At 36.6% G+C, this 23,707-nt stretch overlaps 1 protein-coding gene across 14 annotated transcripts in view; it reads left to right on the top strand.

The window, feature by feature from the left end:
- Nucleotides 1–23,707, top strand: part of LOC149540389 (uncharacterized) — a 219,351-nt gene that overhangs the window by 13,601 nt on the left and 182,043 nt on the right. For 5 of the 14 annotated variants that reach the window (XM_089801485.1, XM_089801493.1, XM_089801483.1 and 2 more), the window contains exons 3-7: nt 17,241–17,403; nt 17,496–17,607; nt 17,819–17,903; nt 18,120–18,221; nt 18,320–18,378. In XM_089801485.1, coding sequence (XP_089657611.1) covers nt 17,321–17,403; nt 17,496–17,607; nt 17,819–17,903; nt 18,120–18,221; nt 18,320–18,378 — 441 coding nt within the window. In that variant the 5' untranslated portion in view covers nt 17,241–17,320. Of the gene's footprint in view, nt 1–16,904; nt 17,012–17,203; nt 17,404–17,495; nt 17,608–17,818; nt 17,904–18,119; nt 18,222–18,319; nt 18,379–23,707 lie in introns of those variants that run through there. The other 9 variants (XM_089801494.1, XM_089801491.1, XM_089801492.1 and 6 more) reach the window with 4 other exon arrangements.

Here is a 23,707-nt window from a genome sequence, read left to right as displayed (position 1 = left end):
GACACTTAGGAGTTTGTGTACTCTCATTGAGTTACACAACTCTAATTATGCACATGGTGTCTACAACACAAGAGTATGCATCATTCATTGAGTTGTCATGTTGACAATACAGTTATCCGCACTCCTCATTTAGCACATGTTGTCTACACCACTGATTTGTGTGCTACACCACTGTAGGCTTATCCTTACATCATCGCATTTAATCTCGTGATCAATGGAGGATAACCCATATCTGGTAGACATGTGCCTGGTTGTATGACATATTATGATGCTGACATCTATGCATTCTAGAAGCTCTCCTGAGGCCTTTATATTCAGGCACTCCTAGTGTACTCTCAAGCAGTTATTGAATGAATATCGTCATTCTGATCATACTCTGTCTATTTTGGTCTACTGTGTGCTTGTGTTGAGTTCTTTTGTTCTTGGGTGAATTCTGGCCTAAGCCAAATTCTTACACTTGAAAACCAAATTTCCTTCTTTTTTCCCCTATCAAGATTCGGCCTTGGATAGCTAACCATAAGAAAGTTCTAGCCTTTGGTAATATTTCTTTATTCTTGCATAAGTCCCTCGCTTCAAAACAAATCTCTTCTCTGTTTTCTATTAATTCATAACCAAGTTTAATTGAGAACTTACCTGAGGCTGCCGCACACCAACTTATCTTATCCCTTTTGTCAATAATGTATACTTCCCTTCGAGTGAAAATTTCCTTTAGAGATTGTTGTTGTCTCTGTGAAAGGCCTTCTACCCTCCAATCCTTCCATTCCCACACTTTACCTAGGATTCCATCCTTTTCAATGACATAATGCCTTACAGTCCTTCCCCATAACTCACAAAGTTTCTGTTTCAACTCTCTATCCTGACATTCTTCATCTAAAGTTTTATAACCATTCCAGGAATCCTCCCAAAACTTTGCTTGATTTCCATATCCAGTTACCCACGATATATGGTCTATTATGACATGTCTGCAAGATAAAATAAAGTTCCAAATTGTCGGCCCCTACACTGGGTTTTCTATTGTTGAAATCCTTATTTCTTCATTTGAATCCAAGTATTCTGCCCTTAGAATTTTTGACCATATTTGATCAGCATTAGTTACTATCTGCCAAACTAATTTTTGATCCTAAAGCAATATTCATAGTATTCCAATCTCTAATCCCAGCTCCCCCATTTTTTTTTGGTCTGCAATTTTTCCCCATTTTAATAACGGCTATTTTTTACATTCCCCTGCTCTACTCTAGAAGAATCTCTGCATCTGTTTTTCCACAATATCAATTACCTTTTTTGGAATTTTTAGGCACATCATTGAAAAAAAGGCACTGCAGCGACAACTAATTTTAACATCAAGATTTTCCCTGCCAAGGACAACCATTAACCCTTCCATCCTTCCATTTTTCTAAAACACTTTTCAGCCAGATCCTTCCACACATCACTTTTGTTTCTTCCCTGAAACAATGGGATTCTCAAATACCTACTTGGAAGTAAACCTTGCTTAATATTCAGAATTTTGCCTATTACCATTCTTTTATTAATAGGGTTATTGAAGAAAAAAATTCTTGATTTTGCCCAATTGGTCTTTTGTCTTGAGACTTTTCCATAAATTTCTAAAGTCCTTTTCATCAGTCTGGCTTCCTGCTCTGATGCTTCGCATGTTAGAAAAGTATCATCCACAAATTAAAGATGAGAAATAGGGTCCACTCCTCTTGCTACTTTGACATCTTTCCACAAACCTCTAATTCTTTTTTTCTCGAATCAAACGTCCCATAATTTCTGCTAGAATAATGAAAAGAAAAGGGGATAATGGGTCCCCCTGTCTTACGCCTTTTTCTAACTCAAAGAAACCTTGAGGGCTACCATTTACCAGAAATGAAAATCTGACAGAACTTAAGCATCCTTTTACCCAACTAATCCATTCGTCATTAAAATCAAATTTTTTCAGAACTTTGAACAAAAAACCTCTATTTACCTCATCATAGGCTGTCCTTATATCCAGTTTCACTATCATTTTGTTGAGTTTCTTAACTCTTATGGAGTGGATCATTTCATGGGCTATTATCACCCCTTCAAAAATGGATCTACCCAGTGCAAATCCACTTTGTTCCTCTAAAATTACATCATTTAGAACCAACTATAACCTATTTGCAATTACTATAGAAATGATTTTATACAGAATATTGCACAAAGGGATTGGCTTGAAATCTTCAAAGGTCCTACTTTCTTCTTTCTTTGGCAATAAAGGTATAGTTAATGTCTTTTAAAACAAACCCACTTCTCCTAGATTCCTCGACCATCTCCCACACTTCAACCCCTATGCAATCCCAAAAGAATCTAAAAAAACTCCCTGTAAAGCCCTCTGGCCCTGGGCTTTTATTTTTACCTAATCCCCATAGAGCCAAAATAACCTCTTCTTTAGTTACTTTTGCATTCAGCATTTCATTCTGCAACTCTGTAACACACTCTGGAATACACTCCAAGACTTCCTCTTCTAAAGCCCCTCCTTCATCCTCTAGCCTTCCTCTTTCTTTAAAAAAATCTACAGCCTCCCTTTTAATCACCCATTGGATCATTTACCACTAATCCCTTTGAATTTTTTATAGAGAAAATCTTATTATGGGCTCTTTTGACTTTTAGTGAATTGTGAAAAAACTTTGTATTCCTATCTCCTTCTTTTAACCGTGTTTTTTTTGATTTGTACCTCCAAAACACTTCTTCTCTCCCTAGAATTTCTTCATATTCCTTTTTCAACTTCTTTTCTTCTTGGAAGTCCTCATTCATTCCTTTTTGAATAATTCCTTCATTATATTTTTTAAAGAAAGTTTCAAAAATCTTTTCTCTTGAAAATATTTTGGAGAGATTCCCTATTCTAGACCTTCAACTTTCCTTTAATATGCTGTAGCTTTTTAAAAATTTTGAACATTTTATTTCCTTCCCAGATAGGGGCTTCTTTCCATCACTGTTCGACAAACTCTTTAAAACCAACCTCTCTGAACCACATTGCTTCAAATTTAAACAGACACCTATCAGGAGAGCACTCTTCCTGAATTCTCAAACTAATTGGAAAGTGGTCAGATCCATAGATTGGTAAAATTTCAGCTTCAACCATCCATTTCACTAGTGTCCAATCTCCCCCTAAAAGTAACCTGTCCAACTTTTCTGCAATATTCACAAAACTTGGTCTTCTATTATTGCAGGTGAATTCCCCCTGCTTAAAAGGAATGTTCACTAAACTAGTATCCGTCACAAAAGCTGAAAAGTCCTCCTATTTAGTCATTTGCCAACCTCTCCCCCACATTTTCTCCTCAGGGTAGAGAATGCCATTATAATCCCCCCCCCCCCCCCCCCCTCGCCCCCAAGATTGTGATTTCATCTTGTAGGATTTCTAAAATTTCTGTTAAAGCTTTCCATAACTCTCTTTTCTCCCTACTTTGAACCGGTCCATACACATTGAGCACATTGAATTCAGATCCTAATTGCTTTGAACTTTGACCCATTGCCAGTTTTTCTCCTTCTGCATTGCTACCCCAACCATCGAATCCTCCATCCATATAACACTTATTCCCCCTGAAGCTCCTTTTGCAGCAACCTAATCACTCTGCCATTTCCCAAACTTCCTTTCTACACCTTCGATATCATATATTTTTATCTTTGATTCTTGAAATAGAACCACATCCAATATTGCTTGATCAAGGTCTCTCTTGATCAAGCGCATCTTGTTAGGGGCATTATAGCCCCCCTAACATTCCATGATAAGATCTTCATCCCTTCCGGGATGGGTTTTTGCCCCTTCTCATCTTCAGTTTGCTTTGGCCTCTTGCACTCCTTGCGATTTGGATCAGAGCATTTAGTGTTCTTCTACCCCTCTTTTGACTCTCTCCTATCTGAACTTTATGCTTTTTACTTCTCCATTTTTCCTAGAGTTCTTTTCTCTTTGAGAGCCATTTTCTCTTCCATCCCTAGGTAATCTTCTACCACTACATCCTCCCTTCCCAAATCATCCTCACTCGAGCTTTCATCCGAGCTTGAAACTCCAGAGCCTCCTTTTAGGTTTCTAATTGGGGAGATTTCAATATCTTTAAAAGCCTCCCCAAAACCTCTATCTTCATCCCCTTCTGAAATTGTCTTATAACCATCATCCTCCTCCCACCTCTTTTGTGTTTCCCTATTCCTTATAAGCTCCTCTGCTTCCCTCCCCACACTACTTTGTGGCTTTTGACGTTCCTCTCTACAGATACAAGCTATCTGTTCATCCCTTATATTACACATTCCCCCCAACTCAATGTCCCCTCTTAGCCCTTGCATTTTCCCATTTCTATCATTTCCTTTAAGGACTCTAAATTGCTGTGCCTCATCCCTTTCCTTTTCTTGTTGGAGTTCCTGCTGAAAAACACTACTCGAACCTTCACTAGACTCGACCCCCTGCTCCAACACCATTATTTCAACCGCAACTTTTTCACTCTCTTGATAGTTATTTTCTTTGGTTTTCCACATCATAGTGCTTTCCACTTTTGCGACAACCAATTTGAGTGCTTCTCTAACTCTCCCTATACCCCTTCCTTTGTTCTAGCGATCTCAATCGCCTTACTTAATAGTTTTCATCCTCTTTTCCTTTGTGTCGGCCATCTTGCTTACAACTTTCTGAATCATGCTCCTCACATAGACAATGCTCACACAGCATCACACCTTCTTCCATCGACACCGGCTGCCTCTAGACTGCCTCTAGACCTCTCCCTCACGAAGATCTCAACCATTTCTGGTAAAGGGTAACAATCATTCCACATTATGCATATTATTGGAAACATTTGTAGGGTTTCCTTATCAACCATTTCCATAGCGTTAATAAATGTTGCCAGTTTATTTCCAATCTCTCTATAACAATGTTTAGCCCGATATTCCTGAGGTAGGTTTCTCAAGCCCACCTAGAGAGGAAAATGCTTGTTTCCTTTGTAGGGTCAAAATTTGGAACCCAAACCCCTCTTGAAAATATGGTCCTCCATTTAGAATCCAGTCTCTATCTTGGGCCATCTCCACCACAAAACCCATTCTCCAGAGTTTTGAAATCTTTCACCTTCCCCCACTTCTCATCACACCAAGTTTTTATCTTCCCTATTGCAAGCCATGGTCCTCCACATTTCATAAAGAAAGCATTCTTTTTGAGCAAATCTTTCTTGTCCTTCATAGGACCCGATTCTAAAACCACCCTTTCTACTGTGCACCTTGTCATTTGCTGTGCCTCTATCATCTGCTTCTCTTGGTTCACTACTATCTGTGGTTTCCTTAATCTCTTAGCAATATCTTCCTCCCAGATTGACGGATGTGAACCTTTGCATTGGATGACTCCTTTGTCCATTAAAACTGTTCCTTTCACCCTCTTTATGCCATTTTCCCCCACTTTGCTGTCCCACTTTTTTCTGCTGACACCTTTCTTTAATGTTTCTACCCCCTCCCTGCCATCTCCCATTTCTATTTCCTCAATAGCTCAGGCTTTCACGTCTCCTGAACGGCTCAAACCTTCCTTAGTGCTGAAAATTTCAACCTGGTTTACTGTAACCCTCTGCAAACCTGTTCGGGAACCCTGCTCTCCACCTCTCAGCCTTTTTGTCTTCTTCTTATTCCATTGCAAGTATTAATTAAAATATTAGTTCCACATTATAAAGCTTAAGCTGATTCAATAACATGAGTTATTGCAGTATATTTAGTGCCATTGAGATTGTTTTGATCCAATAAAATTTGGATATAGAACGAGGGATCTGTAGATTGTCGAAAAATGCATGACCTTGGCTTTTATTTTATTGTAACTTTCTATTTGCTTGAAATAGCTGTATGCTATTTATCTTTATATTTATTGTTTCCCTCGTTTATCATTTTTAATTATTAAAGCCTACCCTAAATTTTTAGTGTGATTCTGTTTCATATATGCTTTTGGCAATTGTTATATTGGAAAGTTATTGGTGTTTCAGTTATCTATGGGGTTATTGTCAGAAATTTATAGTTTTTCCTCTAGACTATTTGATCTGGTGGGCCCCATTAAAATCTTTCATTCATTCATCTCTTTTTTCCTGTGTTATTACTGTATGTTGGAGATGATTAGAAAGAAGGAATCCAGAAAAAACATCTAACCTAAATACAATTGACCAAAATAATATCTAACTTTTTTGGCTCAGGTTGTGAACAAATTTAGTCCTCAGTATAGCACAATCTCTTTTTATAATTCTAATAAATATAAAATGGAAATTAATTTTTATAATTGAATTGCATATGGGTATAAGGATTAGTTCAAGGAACACAGGAATGTGGAGTTTATGGGATGTACTGGCCCCATATATCCCTCGTTCTTCATCTTCAAAGATGAAGTAGGAAGTTAATATTTGAATCTGAAATAATCAAATAATTTTTTCTATTTTGAAATTTATTTTCTAGCTATGCAATATTATAGTATAATAATAAATATTAGTTGAATCATTCAAGTTTGTGAAAGGAACTGTTAAAAAATATACTTAACATGAACAAGAAATGTAGAAGTTACCAAAGAAGGAAGGAAAGGCGATTTGAATTGAAAAGGATGAGTTGCCTCGTTGAGAATGTGCTCTCTTCTTCAAAATGGCCTTGACAATGATATTAAAGATTTCAACTTTAACTGGTTTGTAAATTCCAATTTCATACTATCTTGTAATCAGGAGCACAACAGTTCTAAATTTAGCGAATACTATGATATTACAGTAAAAGGGCTATTTTTAAAGCACTCACAGTAGAGGTAGGGTCAAAGTAAGGGATGAATAAAACACACCAACACCAAAAAATTTGAGAAACAGGGGGCTTCTCTTTGGCAGAAAATTTTGAGTGAATATTAGTCAATTGGCACTTCTCCTTTTTGTGTTGTCCTTTGTAAGCAAGCTCTGATACCACTGTAATGACCCTGCTCAAATCCGACCTTAAAATGCTGATTGAAGGCTCGAAGAATTTGTCAAACACTTTGCATACAAGGGATCATATGACTGATATAACTTTTCAGATTGCTGCAATAACTCTTGTTTCGATTTGCATCAAAGAGAATGCTTACAAAAGACTTTAGATTGTCTAAACAATGACCTAACATGAATGTGCAACTAATTTTGGCAATATTCAACACAAATATGTGACTTAAACTACTTGCAATATGCAGCTACAGCAATTAGTAATTATGACAAATACTTTGGATGCAACCTAGGATGGCATTAATGCACTTACAATCAAGTGGCATTAATATAAACACTTAGTATGCAAAATTATAACATTATTTATGCCAAAAAGAGAACTTACAGCCAATTGACATATTGTCAAACAATTGGCATGCAAACTAATAAGCTGATCATCAAACTCTAGGTTTGCAATATAGATAGTCTAAAAATTACAATGCTCTTTTAATTGCAAAATCCTAGCCTTCCTTTGATACCAATAATGCCAAATGGCAAACAAAGACAAGTACAATATGAAAATAGTGAAGTGCTGAAGCTATATTTTGTACTCAGCTGAAAACCTACATTTTTCAAAAAATATGCCAAATGAAAAGTGAAGAACCTGATTGTAGATGGCTATAATAATTTTCTACAATGCTGCCCCTTCTGCTTTGCTTTTTTCCGATCTGCTTTTTTCACTTTTTTTTTTCGGATTTGCTTTTTTCGTTTTTGCTTTTTCGAACTGCTTTTCGGATTGCTTTTTCGGAGCTGCTTTTTTCGCCTGCTTTTTTCGAGTTTTCCTTTTCGGCCTCCTTTTTTTGGACTGCTTTTTTGGCCTGCTTTTTTCGGTTCTGCTTTAAAATGGCTTCCCATAATTTTGGACATACTACAAATGACCTCCAATAATTTCGGCCCTACTAAAAATGCCTCCTGAAATGCTGAAAAATGGCCTTAGGCCCAATGATGCCCTAGCTGAAGTGACTGAAGTATCACCTCCAAATGTGCAACCCTTCAGAAGATATTTCACTTCTTCAATTATGCAAATCCAAGGGAGTTTTCGTTCCCAAAGATCAACTGACTATCTGAAACCACTTGGCTCCACAATAGACTATGTGACTGAATCACAATTTGATGTCAAGAGAGAAATAAACAACTGGATGATTAGAATGAAGCCCGGGGTGCCTATTTATTCTTTTTCTCCACTTTCTCCTGAAATTTCTAGAACATTATTTTATTTTATTAACTTAATACCACTTATTTATTTAATTAAAATAATTAATTAGTCATCCTCATAAAATATTCATTATTTTGGACAACCTAATTAATTAAATTAATTAAATCAAATTGCCTCCAAAATAGGGACATGACAGTCCGCCCTTCTTGAAATTGCTTGTCCCCAAGCAATGGCTGAACAATAAACCAATCAATCCACCTGGATCCCAAATGTCGTCATGAACTATACTACTGTCAATTAACACAGGCTCCTGTAATATCCTCTGCAATATAACCAAAAGGAATCCATAATCAAACTGAGAATTACAGCTCAACCAAACTCCAAAATCACAACTGCCACAGTCAGAAACCCACGAGACACAAACTCTTAGAAAATCAAAATCCAAGTAAAGTAGACAAACCAAACTGCCAACACAGTAAATACCATCAACGCATCCCACTGGCCTATACGGAATGTACAATCCAACTCTACAACAATGGTGAACGCTCCTGAATGAAACTGTACCAAGTATGGAGAATCCACACACTGTACAACTCCTGCTGTCAACACAACTTTGCAGATCACCGGCCACTGTCTCATAACCATAACTCCCATGCACTGCTGATGGTGAAAAGACATCACAAGATAAACAACAAGAAATGAAACCCAAACCAAATTTGCCTGCCATCAACTCCTCAACACAAGGATCAAATGCTAATTGATGTACATACCTTGCAGTATAATGTTGATAAAAAGAACCAACCTCAGTCAACAGCTCACCATGAACAAGTGATACAACCCACTGTGACTGATCACCAGTTAAGTCAGGAGATGTCATAGCCAAAGGAGTAGAATCAATAACAACAACCGCTGAAGTATCACTCCCAAACTCCTACTCTAAGTCATGTATTATCAAGCTGTCAACCGCAGAACCTATCGCCAGGTCATGCCCATCACACTCTCATCCCAAGGCGTTAAACCGTCCCATAACTGATGACAAGCACTAGGAACCAAAGTACATCTCTGTATCATCATCTCATCAACATGGTCATCAAAGGTAAATTGATGAGCATACCTCACAGTGTAATGTCGATAGAATGCGCCAATCTCAGTCAGTGGCTCAAACTGCAGTCCAGATGTAACTAATTGCAATCGATCACTAACCAAGTTGGAACTGACTACTACCTCCGAAGACATCGCGAAGGGAGTAGTATTACTAGTAGGAACCATGCCAACTGCCGGCTCACCAACATCACACGAGATCTTTGATACAACATCTGTAGTCTCCGTGCCATTAGTACTAGAGGCCACCACCATGTCAGGCATACCACAACAATCTGCTGCAGCACCCAACTCAACTGAATCTGACTCTAGTGGGAACGAACCTGATATGCCAATATTAGTATCAAGGATGGATGCATCCCCATCTCCACTGTCTCTGACAATCTCGACCATGGACATCCTCGGATCACCAGACACCACAGCTTGTGACTGTACAGAATCTAGTAAAGATTGCAGTCGCTCTAACTCCATCGTCACCTTAGCCAAATGAAATTGTGACTCCTTGAAAGCCAACTGTGTACTCTCAAGAATCTCAGAAGTCACCTCGAGCTACTGAGTAAGCTCACTCACCTCATCTTCCTTGGCCAATAATGCATCGTATGCTGTACTCCCCCACTCCATAAGATAATTTTTGTCGGCTACCAACTGCATATAATTCTGTCTCAGAATCCGGATAGCCTCCCATAAAGAGTGGAACTCTGTCAAGGAAAGATAACTGCTTCCCTGCTCATCACTAGTAGAACCCCATCCATAAACTGCTAACAACTGACGAGCAGCATCGAAATGCTGGCAAGCTATAGCAATGTCTCGTTCACTAACTCTCAACTGACTAGACACATGATGGCATTGGCTAGACTGTCTCCTACCAACCTCCTCTGATGCACTGTCTAAAGGAGTATCCTCAAAGTTATTGGTCTCTAGAGTATTACCATCCATATCCTGCGAAACAACTTCAAAGCTCATATCAACATACGGAGTATCAAAAACTGTAGCACCGCTATCCAACTCCTCTGTACCAAAAGAAACTGCCAAGGAAACTAAGTCTTCAAAACTGCCCACTGCATCCTCCTGGATGTCATCAATGCCAATATGATCCTGGGACTCATCTGTACACACTGCCAAATATGAAAGATCATCAACACATTCCAACAAGAATGGTCGACTGGATATATGAACAAAGCCCAACACCGGTGTATAAAAACTAATACCAACATCGGACAAGCTGCTGGCACAAGAAAAGACAACACCGTGCAATCTGCTAATCAAATCCATGATAGCACCCAAACAATCACTGCTACCAAAAAGTGTTAAAGATCTCCAGTCAATTGAATCCCAAACGCCAATGAAACAATCTCGAGTCCATATCCGTAAACTAGAATCAGCTGGTAACTCAAGCAAACTCCTCAGCTGAGTAATATGACCAATACCAACTAACTCCACATACCTGTTTGACATTGTCCCTATATCCTGGATGTGAATGCAAGATGAACTCACAACATTATCAACGATCACATATGATTTACGTGCCGCAGAAAGCTGAGTATCAGGAGTGCAAGATGAAACTAAACTCAACTCCATGCCATGCTTATCCCTATGTCTCTCCCAGTCCTGTAATGCCAATGGAGTATTCACCAAAGAAGCTTGAGTGTCCTCAAGCTCGTGAGAAAGCTTGTCAACTTCCTCCTCCTTCCTCCTCAAAGCATCTAAATAGTCTCCGACAAGGCTAAGAAGATGGTCACGATCTGATAGAAGATGTAAATAACTCAACTTCATCGTTCCCATTCCTTCCCTAATCGCCTGTAAGTCAACACAAGAAGAACTTGTTGTGATTCCTTTCTGTCTCTTCTGCAGTTGAATCATCCAAATGTGATTCTCAATCAATTCATGCATCCTGTCATGATGAGATAAAGCCGCGACGATATCCTTGTCCCTTGTCTTCAGTTGGCTTGCCAAACCAAGTGAAGAGCTACTAGCCTCGAACATGACAGTATCCCCAACTGCTGTAACTTCATCCAACCCAATTGTACTGTAATCACTATCTGTGTCAATCACGCAATCTGGTGTGATTGTGATATCACCTTCTGATGCAACTGGCTCAACCTGCACAACATTTGTAACCCCTTCTGCCTGTGAAGATGATGCAGATAAACCATTACCTGAAGATGTGCTAATGTCTCCCTGTATCGAATCCGCATGTCTGTTAAACTCCTCATACAAGTTTCTGCTTGTCATAGGGAAGGTACGATCCTTAGGCCTATCAATCAGGCTCTTTAACCACGTATGTGCCATAGGTGACAAATTCCTCTCTTTTGTCCAAACATACCATAAGTCTTTTGCCAAAAGTTTAGAAATTTCATCCTCCGCAAACAGGATTGTGAACATGATGGAGTGCATTGATGCCAATACCTTACTGGGATGAAACTCGTCCATAATATTCCAAAATGATTTAAACATCCTGCGAATGTCACCAATACAACCTATTGCCAACATAATATTTTCAAATCTACACCTCGCAAATACTTCAAGTAATCTTGCCCTCTGTGTGAAATAAGGGTCCCGGATGTTGTCCAACTTTTCGAAGCTTTTTACCATGGCATGAAGTATCTCTCTCATAATTTGATCGTCATAAGAATCAAGGCCAACTATTATCCTCATGATTTCACTAATGCAAGAGAGAGCTGTAAGTCTTATTACCTCATCATGATGTCTCAATAATCGAGGCTTAACCAACGAACCAAATGCTGGAGATAAAGTTGTTTGCATAGCATCGGGTCTTGATTGATCAAATTTGCCTAAATAAGTTTCCAACTCCTCCAAAGTTCTTAGAAGGTCCTCTGTTTGCTGAAATGGACAATCTAATTTCCTCTTTACATTGTGCATTCTTTCTTCCAAATCCTTGTCTCCTGTTAAAGCCATACTGATAATTGAATTCAGTCTGAAATAACCCAATTAAGCTGGCAGGAAACCGCTCTGATACCACTGTAATCCCAACAGGTTATAACTTCTTCAAACACGAAAAATCTTTATACTTCAGTGGTTTGACATTTCGTCAAACACTTTGCAAGCAAGCTCTGATACCACTGTAGTGACCTTGCTCAAATCCGACCTTAAAATGCTAATTGAAGGCTCGAAGAATTTTGTCAAACACTTTGCATATAAGGGGTCATATGACTGATATAACTTTTCAGATTGCTGCAATAACTCTTGTTTCGATTTGCATCAAAGAGAATGCTTACAAAAGACTCCAGATTGTCTAAACAATGACCTAACATGAATGTACAACTACTTTTGGCAATATTCAACACAAATATGTGACTTAAACTACTTGCAATATGCAGCTACAGCAATTAGTAATTATGACAAATACTTTGGATGCAACCTAGGATGGCATTAATGCACTTACAACCAAGTGGCATTAATATAAACACTTAGTATACAAAATTATAACATTATTTATGCCAAAAAGAGAACTTACAGCCAATTGACATATTGTCAAACAATTGGCATGCAAACTAATAAGCTGATCATCAAACTCTAGGTTTGCAATATAGATAGTCTAAAAATTACAATGCTCTTTCAATTGCAAAATCCTAGCCTTCCTTTGATACCAATAATGCCAAATGGCAAACAAAGACAAGTACAATATGAAAATAGTGAAGTGCTGAAGCTATATTTTGTACTCAACTGAAAACCTACATTTCTCAGAAAATATGCCAAATGAGAAGTGAAGAACCTGATTGTAGATGGCTATAATAATTTTCTACAATGCTGCCCTTTCTGCTTTGCTTTTTTCTGATCTGCTTTTTCCACTTGCTTTTTCCGGATTCGCTTTTTTTGTTTTTGCTTTTCCGAACTGCTTTTTCGGATTTTTTTTTCGGAGTTGCTTTTTCGGACTACTTTTTCCGCCTGCTTTTTTTGGGTTTGCTTTTTCGGCCTGCTTTTTTCGGACTGCTTTTTTGGCCTGCTTTTTTCGGTTTTGCTTTAAAATGGCTTCCTATAATTTTGGACCTGTTAGAAATGACCTCCAATAATTTCGGCCCTGCTAAAAATGCCTCCCGAAATGCTGAAATGCTGAAAAATGGCCTTAGGCCCAATGATGCCCTAGTTGAAGTAACTGAAGTATCACCTCCAAATGTGCAACCCTTCAGAAGATATTTCACTTCTTCAGTTATGCAAATCCAAGGGAGTTTTCGTTCTCAAAGATGAACTGACTATCTGAAACCACTTGGCTCCATAATAGACTATGTGACTGAATCACAATTTGATGTCAAGAGAGAAATAAACAACGGGATGATTAGAATGAAGCCCGAGGTGCCTATTTATTCTTTTTCTCCACTTTCTCCAGAAACTTCTAGAACATTATTTTATTTTATTAACTTAATACCACTTATTTATTTAATTAAAATAATTAATTAGTCATCCTCATAAAATATTCATTATTTTGGACAACCTAATTAATTAAATTAATTAAATCAAATTGCCTCCAAAATGGGGACATGACATCCTTTAATGTTTTTTTTCTTTTCTTATTGTTGGGTTCTCTCACTTTAGCTTAATAGGTCTAGTTCTTGCATTCCTCCGTCTTTGTTTTTCATGCTCCCTTTCTCACCCTCTTCCTATATCTCTGGGTGGGCTCTAGTCTGCAGCTTATATTTATATTCTCATGCACTTTCTTTCATCCCGATGATGGGATCATTGAGTGTGATCCAAAACGTTGATGTTAAAAAATTCATACACAATAAAAATTCCAAAAAACCGTCTTGCACTTCTGAAGTTGTTGTGTATGAAAATTAATTAATATTTTTTCATTTTCTAGGTCACCAAGTCTAAAAAAGACAAATAGAATTATATTGTGTTGAAATTCTGAGCACTACATATATGTTATTTTGGTTGATGCTTTATATGAGGACAGATACAGTGGGAGCATTGTTTTGATTGACACTATGTTTTCTGAATTCTGATCTCAGACATAAAAGAGTAGCAGCAAATAATAGAAAAATGGAATAGGGGACTAACCAGAAGTGAGATGGCACACCAAAACAGGACAGTTGATGATGAGAATTGTTCCAAATCTTAAAGAATCTTAATTGCATCAGTTTTACTTTTGTTCTGCAAAATCAAAATTATTTATAAAGCAAGAATATCAAAACAGAAACCAATTAAAAGTCAAAAACAAACTAAACCAACCAGTACTACATAGCACCAAATGAAAGCTCTAAATTTTTTGCAGGTGACACTGTTTTGTCTGCACTTACAGGACAAATGGGATGGACAATGATGAACTGTAATGGATAATGCTGTTTGAAGTGAATAGTGCTGCAAATGAAGAAAGCCCCGAAGAACCTAGCTGTTTTTTATCACTTCAGCAAACCTCTGAAAAAAAAAAAACATTTGTAAAGGGGAATCCATGAAAACTCGCTAAAAAACATTTTTATGTATACTTTAATGAAGATCATCAATTTCATTTGTTGAGAAGGTAAATATTTATCACTAATCAAATTCAGTTCCTTGCCTGTAGTTCTGCGGCAAGAACTAATAAATTTAGTTTTGCTGCTTCGAAAAAGCTGACCTGATTTACTGTCGAGAGGGTAGAATGCAATGAAGTTGTCTCTCGAATTGCTCATCTTTCCTTTTCCTTGCACAGATCTCTCCATGTTACAAAATCTGGCCTAGTTGCAAATGGCGCCCTCAGATAGTAATTTGAATCTTCAGATTTTCAATTGTTTGTTAATTTGTATATATTTTTTTATTATTTAGTTCTTAGATTTGGATGGGAGTATGTGTATTATTATATTAATTAATCTATATAGTATTATACAAGAGACTTTTTGCCGATTCTGGTAATGCCTGGTACAGAAAAGAAAAACCAGCTGCTAAAGACTTGCTTAGTTGAAATTGCGGCCCCCAAAAAATCATTCAATTAAAGTTTCCATTTCTTCTACCACAAGAGGGTAACAATAAGGTCTCATATCATTAGATGCTTATAGGGGTGCAGATGGTGTCTCTTGACACAGAGCTGCTACGAAGAGTTACAGTCTTCTCACTAATAATTTCCTTGACACCGTGGTGCTTGGTGGTAAGCAATGTTGCTTCTGTGCCACATTATTGTGGCTCGCCAAGGGAGTAGGGTTTACAAGATAAGCATGATCGTGATTGTCTGGAGATTTACCGCCATTGGGGTTAAAAGACAATCTGCTACATTGACCTCCTAAATATTAGTCAATTGGCACTTCTTCTATTTTTTGTGTTGGGTTCTCTCACTTTATCTTAATAGGTCTAGTTCTTGTGTTCTTTCCTCTTTGTTTTTCATGCTATAGCCTTTTTTAGATTCTGATGATATTATTTAATTTGCTAAAGCAGCTCATGGGTTGCAATACTCATGGGTTGCAATAACACTATAGGCCCTTGACCATTTTAATAGAGATGTGGGGAAGTCAATATCAGCAAGAGCAAAATCATGATTTTTTCCTATAGTAGAAAGCAGTCTGGGGTAACTTCTACTTTGAAGGCATCACTCTTGGGATAGTTACCGTATACAAGTATCCTGGTATTGACTTTAATAAAAAGCTTAGTTAGGAAGGCTGCAGAAAGAAGAGAACTTTGGGAGGCTGGAAAACTTTATTTAATCTCCAAAATAGGTGTAGAAAGGCACAATTATGGGATTAGAAAACCATTCAAATTCTTTTTGAGCTTTTACTGCTTCTACTGCCTCTGATGTGAATTGTGGGCTAGTAATAGCTCAGAATTAAATTGGAGACAATTAGAGGAATATTGCTTGATCACAAGAAGCTCAAATAAAAGGTTCGATTTCATGTGTGATATTATGTGTGAAATAGGGGCTGATCCTATTGAGGCAGTTGCTGTGGTGTGTCTAATAACATATCTAAAAGGCATTGAACAAATGGAAGTCAGTAACTGGCACTTTGAGATTTCGGTGATGGTTTTTAGGCTCACCAATGTGCTAGCCAACTTCCAATTGATAATGAATGGAAATTCAAACCTTATTTGAGAACATTTGAGTTGGTATCCTTTGACAACATTCTGATTTACTACCAAACATCACAGACACACATAATCTACCAAGGCATAGTGTCATGGCCCAGCAAAAAACATCACTAAGAAGTTGCAAAGTAAAAGAGTGGGTTGAAATCGCAGCAGAAAGAGGCCTTGGATCGCTATCTTATCTTTGAGCGAAGGCAAGAAAGGAAGACAGATTGAGTTGTGGCATAAATAACAAAACCCAGGACACAAATAAGCAACAAATTGGGGTCGACTAGGGCAAAATTAAGCAATAATAGGTGTGAGTGTTTAAAACACATCTTGGGGGAGACACATTGGATAGTAACCTGTGTATTATACCAAATAATTAAGCCAGTCACCTTGTAGGGTGAATGGTAAGTGCTGTAAATAATCAGTCAGCTTTGTAAGCGTTGAGAGAAGGGAGGATTTATGTTTATTGTTGTTGATCCATATTTTTATAGCGAATGCAGATAGATCAAACACATTCGATTTTGTTTGCCATGAGCTGTCATTCGTACAATATAGAGGGCACAAAATGCTGTTTTCACTCCATAATTTTCCTTTCCATTTTCAGTTAGCCAAATGATGAACTAATTTAATTGAGTTGGCTATCAAACATCTGATTATTCCAAAGAACTATCTGATTTCTAAGACATTACTTTTCAGGTAAGGATTTTTAAATGCTGAGCTTGTCAAAGACTATGCAGGCTTTATCATGCCACAGTGACACTCTTGAGACGTGCTTCCTTCAGTGCAGCTCTTTTTTTGAGATCTGCTGATTTTATTTGTAATCTATCAGAGCTTTCACATTCTGTCAACTATAATAATCCAATTTAGTTATTGCTTTTGAGATTCTAGGTCAATTTGGTTTTTCTTTAATCATATCTGTGATTTTCGAGATCATGGAGTTTTAGTTTTCAAGGAAAAGTAAAGACTATTCTTATTTTTTGCTTAAATCTAATACATCATCTTTGTACAGATACTAACAAAATTGTGCTTGATAACGCTGGATCTAGCTAGTGATTGGAAAGCCAACAGAGGAACATCAGCGAGCATTCAAACTGATTCTTTTATCCTTTAACGTGAAGAAATTTAGATGGAACAAAGCATTGTCATTGCTAAGAGGCTTGACTTTGATGAAGACGTCGATACATCCATTGATCTTGACTTTTTCTACAGGTGTGGTGTCATAGATTTTCTTGAATTCCTTAATTTTTAATTTGTGATGAATTGTTTTCAAAAATCAAGCTAAAATATTTTAATAATGGTAGACGCATGGAGGAGCTGGCTAAACTACCCAGACATATAGAGGAACTTGAGAAAGAAGCTATGGCTATAGCAGAGTCAGAAATGTGTACCAATTCGTACATCGAGAAACTCAAGGTACAAATCGCTTATCCTGTTTTTTGGAAATAATTGTGAGCTAATTAGGAATTCTGGCACTGATGAAGGCAATTTTGAAATTTAATTAATGTAATGAAAGTTTCTTTTTATACTGAGCATTATATGCATTAGTGAAAATAAAAAACCAAACTTTGATCAGAACTTCTACTTTCACTTGCTACCTGCTGACTTTGAAGGTTTTGGTTACAAGGAAATGACTTCAGGGATACAGTCTGAGTATATTGACCTTACAGGAAAGGAAAATTGTTTGGAACATAGTGGGATTGACGATTTTGGTATGCCCTCTACACCTAAACATTTTGTGAGTTATGATTATTGCTTTTTCCTAAGCCTTACTTTTTTGGTTCCAAAGTCACAATGTTCACAAATTACATTTCTCGATGATTTGAACTTTTCTTTCGAGACTTCATTTGAGAGCTTTTGTTTGGTTTAAAGAGAAGCCTTTTCATATGACTGAAATTGACAGAATCTTTTCTTGTGTTTGATGCCAGATACTCAGCTGCAGAATCTAAAAAATGAGCTCCATTGTGTGCAAAATGACTCTGCAAGAACTTATGAGGAAATTGAAAATCTTGCTTTAACAGCTGCAAGGGGTGTGTCTATTCAGTGCTTAAATCATGTTAATTAATTTAGTATCTGAGAGCTACTAATGTCTATTTATTCTTGAAATTTAATTGCATCCCAATTTCAGATGCGAGTCAACTTGCATGTGAGTTATTTACACTGGGAACATACCTAAAAGCTTCAAAGGTTGGTGCCTTGTCGTGATAATCCTGAATGAGAAATATAATATGCTTTCTGTAGTAAATGTCATAAATTTATAAGTGTGCATTTGGGCCTATATTTTTAATGTTTGAATGGTGAGATGTAATTTAATTTCCATATCTGTGTGCATTACTTTAATGTTTTTTAGGTGTAATCACAATATATCACGTAACTGAATATTAATTTAGGGGATATTAATAATACGGGTCATATCACAACATAAAGAATGTTGGCATTGCTTCTAAGTAGCCAAAGTTACCAAAATTAACGGGTTTCTGTTTGTGTGTGTACCACAAGTAGTGCCTAAATCATGGTTTAATGGTGTTTGGACATAGGTTACACATTTACAAATACAAATGCACATAAATACATACATATGCATAACATATCGAGATTGAAACCTGAAACTTACACCTAGAGAGTATTTTTAATCTCGCAAAAATCTATATAGATCTTTTAGTTTAAAGCGTAGGCAGCAGACATCTGCTTGGCACTCAACAAGAAACTAGTTACCATGAAAATCTCCACCAAGAGACCTTTCAGGCTTTTGAAACCATAAAATCGACTCATGAATTGAAAATTTGGTCACTACTAAGAGCAGAATAGTTCCAGGTTGTAACAGTTCTAGTAAATGTATCGGCGTATCTAAAAGGATTAAATTACGGATGCACTCTGTTTCTTATTATGAAATGGTTTAACAAAAAAGGGCATGTCATGACTGTTGTGATGTTATCCTGAAATTTAGCTTGGTGAAAATCATGTGAGTTAGAACATTTCTCACCTGGTCAAAATCTGGTTTTAATCTTGACATGATTTTCCATTGCACATATTTTCAATTCGGGTCTTAAAACCTGAATTGCAATTTCACCATTGCATTTGCGATATGTAATTGGGGTTCAAAACCCCAATTACAAGTTAACATCTATGCATTATGCTGATCAAGTTTTGGAACCCAATCAACAAGTCTTACTTCTGCATTGTCTACGTGAATCAGGGTTATCCTCGATTGCAAGCTTTGCAAATGGCTAGATATTGGTTGGTTTTGAGACCTGATTAACATATTCTTAGCTCATTCACATGTGTTGTCGGGTTTCTAAAACCTGACCACGATACCTTTTACCTATATATCCATTGTATCCTTGAAATGTCATCGGGACTTTGAAACCCAATGACAAGTCCTCCACATGCTAAATGCTGTTCGAGTTTCCAGACCCGATTAACATTTTGACATTAAATATCTATATGTAATCGAGTCTCAAATAACCGATTCCATATCACTCAACCAAGCATATTCATAGTTGGGGTTTAAGAACTTGGCTGCACATTCGCTCCCATTTTGCAAGAACACTTGTTATTGGGTTTTGAAAATCCGATTGCAAATTGGTTAACCCCCTCATATGCAGTTATATAGTTGGGTTTCCAAAATCCGACTACATACCCAAACATTTTGCTGACTTGCAATTGGGTTTTGAGAACTCGATTGCAAGATCTCCTCAATTGCAATCATCTGCAATTGGGTTTTTGAAACCTGATTGCAAGGTGACTATACCTTTGTACTAAGATGAAATTGGGTTTCTAAAATCCGAATACATGCCAAACCTTTGTATTTCACTTGAAATTTGGGTTTTGAAACCAAAATCACAACTCTTAGACTTGGTCTTTTTGACCTTTCTTTGTATTTTCAGGATTTTCCTTTGTCATCACGTGGTTTTTGTCACAAATTCAACCAAGAGAATCTTCTGAAACAATCGCTGCAGTTCCGTTCTAGATGCCATCATCCATATTTTAGGACCTAAAAACTTCGAAGCATCTGATACCAAATTAAGACTCCATTGGTGAAGAGCGTTGGTAACAAGTCATGTCTTTAGGTAGTTTATTTCCCATCATACATTATGTAATTTAGTTTCAACATATTACAAGCAAAATGAAAATTCTAATTATATGCGAACGCATTACAAGTCAAAATAGATCAGCATTATAATGTGGAATAAGTCAAAGTTAGTTGCATCTCTCCCACCTTTTTCTCCTAGCCTCTCTATATATGAAGGAATAGGGATCTTTTGGCAATGCAACAAAACTCTACTAGTTTGGGAAGCACTCAAACTTTGATTTTAGATGTAAATCAAATTACAATCAATAAAAGAGGCAACTTGCTTTCAATCTTTGTGTTGGAACAAGTTGTTATGTGAAAACATTTTGTGGAGTTGATTGTGAGTATTGTGGTGTTATTGAAAAGGGATTTAAATCCAATCTTGTAGTCTTTAATCTACTAACTGAGTTTAGAAATAATGTTATGTTTTCAAACTTGAGGTCTTTTAGATGCTTGTTATGTTTGAGGCTAGTGTTATATTTTTAAACTAAAAATAACTAGTAGTCTTTGAGCTGCATTTGTCTTCTATGTTTGTGTCATTAAGGTGTAGTGTATGTTGAAGTCTTTGAGCTGCATTTATCTTCTATGTTTGTGTCATTAATGTGTAGTGTATGTTGGAGTCTTTGAGCTACACATATATTCCATTTTTAATCATGAATTCACATAAAAAGCTATGGAAATTGTTTGAGCTTTCATTAGCTACTTGGTCACTAAATTGTCTAGATGAAAGATTGATGTAAGGAAGTACCATCTGTTTTGGAAAAAAAAAGAGAATAGATGAAGGTAAGAGCACCTATTTTGAAAGAAGAGAATTTGGTGAAGGTAACACTCTTTTGACTATCTTAGTGCGCACAATCTTAGATCCCAATTAAGTGCTAGTGGTTTCAGTAGCAATAAACAAGGGGAACCTCCCCTTACAAAGAGGAGAGATTGCGCCTCACACATTGTCCTCGACGCTACTATTTTGCAATTGGTTGAATCAAGTCGATTGCAAAAATGACTACTATGTACTTTTGGTGGGTTAGGTAATGTTAGCTTGTGGGTGTGTTTATGCTTATCTATTAATATAATTCTTGTTAAATATTAACAGTGATATTCATACTGGTCTGAGAAGTGCAGACCGCACCTTAATCTTCTCCCCTTATACCATTCGAAAGCATTATATACACAACACATTGAAGTCTACTCCTTAAAACAATACTGCCCTATACAAATTACTGCAGAGGCAAACAAGTTTCAGAATAACATTTAATATTCTGAAAAGTACATTCTACATTCTTAAAGAAGAAGATCAAAACATCAACAAGTATAAAGGTATTATCTCAGATCTGAACTTATAGAATTTTTAGAAACTTTGCATGGTATCAAAGCTCTGGTAGTTGAATCTAGGCTCTGCAAATTAAATAATTAGACCTGATATATATCTAGCATCATTCTCCTATCTTCAATGGCCTACACAATCAGACCCGAGGAGAGATTTGATGGGAAATAACACTTTTTTGATGCCTGGAAATTCAGAATCATGATGATTCTTGAAGAAAATGATGTAAAACAATTTGTTGATTCAGAATCCAGACAACTTACTGTTGAACCTCATAAATCTATTTGGAGTAAAAGAAATAGGAAAGCCATTCAGATCATATAAGAAATAGGAAATCCATGCTAATGAAACATCAAACAACATTTAATATGATGAATGCATTACTAAATGCATATGAGGTTAACAACACAACTACAGTTCTCGCACTAAAAAGGCAACTAAATCACATACAAATAAAGAAGGGAGAATCGATGATTTCGTACTTCCTAAGGGTTGCCAACCTAAAAGATAAACTTTCAAGTATAGGAACCATTATTAATTATACAAAACTAACACTGATGGCTATAGATGGATTACCAGATTCATGGGAAATATTCGCACAAGGAGTAAGCGGCAGAGATAATCTTCCTGGCTTCAATAGACTTAAGGGAGACTGTCTTCAGGAAGAATCGATAAAACTTAAGAAAGGAGGAAAACTGAAACAAAAGATGAAGAACTTCATGTTCTTAATACAAATTCTTGTAAAGGTAAAAAGAAACATTTCAAGAAGAAAAGGGGTAATCAAAAGAATGATAAACCTAAGAAAGATCTATCCAAAATAAAATGTTTTAGATGTGAAAAGTTTGGACACTATGGATCAAATTGCCCTGAGAATTCTAAACAACAAGTGAACTGTACAAACATCACTAGGGAAGAAGATAACTATGATTCTGAAAATCACGTATTGTATTCGACACTATCAAATGAAGTCTCAAGTAAAGCATGGGTGATTGATAGTGGATCTTCTTGACATATTACAGGATACAAAGAAGCACTAGACTCAATGTCAAAAAAAGTTAATGGCGAAGTCACCATCAGTGATAATTCAGCACATTCCGTCAAAGGAATTGGAAATTGCACCTTGAAACTAAAGTCATGTAGTTCTCTACTTCTTAAAGGAGTACTCTATGTACCAAGAATAAAAAGGAATCTAATCTCGGTTGCGACACTTGAAGATGATGGACATAATGTTGCATTTATGGACGGTAAAGTAATAACTTGGGTTAAAAACTCCTCAATTAAGAAAACAAAATTGATTGGTCAAAGAAAAGGGTATTTGTATGAATTAAATTCAGTACCTAGTTGACCTATTCAAGCCTTAATTCGTGAAGCTGCAGACATAAATGAAATATGACACAAAAGGTTAGGACATCTAAATTATAAAACTTTAGACTGTTACTGGTTTACCTAAACTGAATAAAGATCACTCAAGCATATGCAAAGGATGCGCTCTGGGTAAGAACACCAAAAGAACATTTCATGATAGCACTAGAAAAACTAACAATGTTTTGGAATTAATCCACTCAGATTTATGTGGAGCTATGTCTGTTCCTTCTCTTGGAGGATTCTAGTACTATATTCTGTTCATAGATGACTTCTTTAGGAAAATTTGGATTTACTTCTTAAAATGCAAAGAATTAGAAGAAATCCTAAAGAGATTTAAAGAATTTAAAATCTTAATTGAAAACTTTTCTGGACATAAATTAAAACTCTTAGAACTAATAATGGAGGGGAATACACCTCAGATTTGTTTAAAAGGTTTTGTAAAGAAACAAGAATTAAGAGGGAGCATACCATTCCTTATAACCGACAACAAAATGGGGTAGCAAAAAGGAAGAATAGAACAATTACAGAAGCTGCTAGAGCTATGATATTTGATCAAAATTTAGAATATTATCTTTGGGCAAAAACCTCTTGTACTGCTATCTATATTCAAAATAGAAGCCCTCCCTCCTACCTTAGAGATAAAACTCCTGAAGAAGTCTTTACTAAAGTTAAACCCAATATAAGTCATCTTAGGGTTTTTGGGTGCCTTGTATATATCCATGTTCCAAAAGAAAAGAGAACTAAGTTAGAACCCTTCG

Source organism: Cupressus sempervirens, chromosome 9 (genome assembly GCF_028749045.1).
Source record: "Cupressus sempervirens isolate cs-2001-9-10 chromosome 9, ASM2874904v1, whole genome shotgun sequence".
Classification (NCBI taxonomy): domain Eukaryota; kingdom Viridiplantae; phylum Streptophyta; class Pinopsida; order Cupressales; family Cupressaceae; genus Cupressus; species Cupressus sempervirens.
Note: the sequence above shows the minus strand (reverse complement) of the source record. Positions and strands in the feature narration are given on the sequence as shown.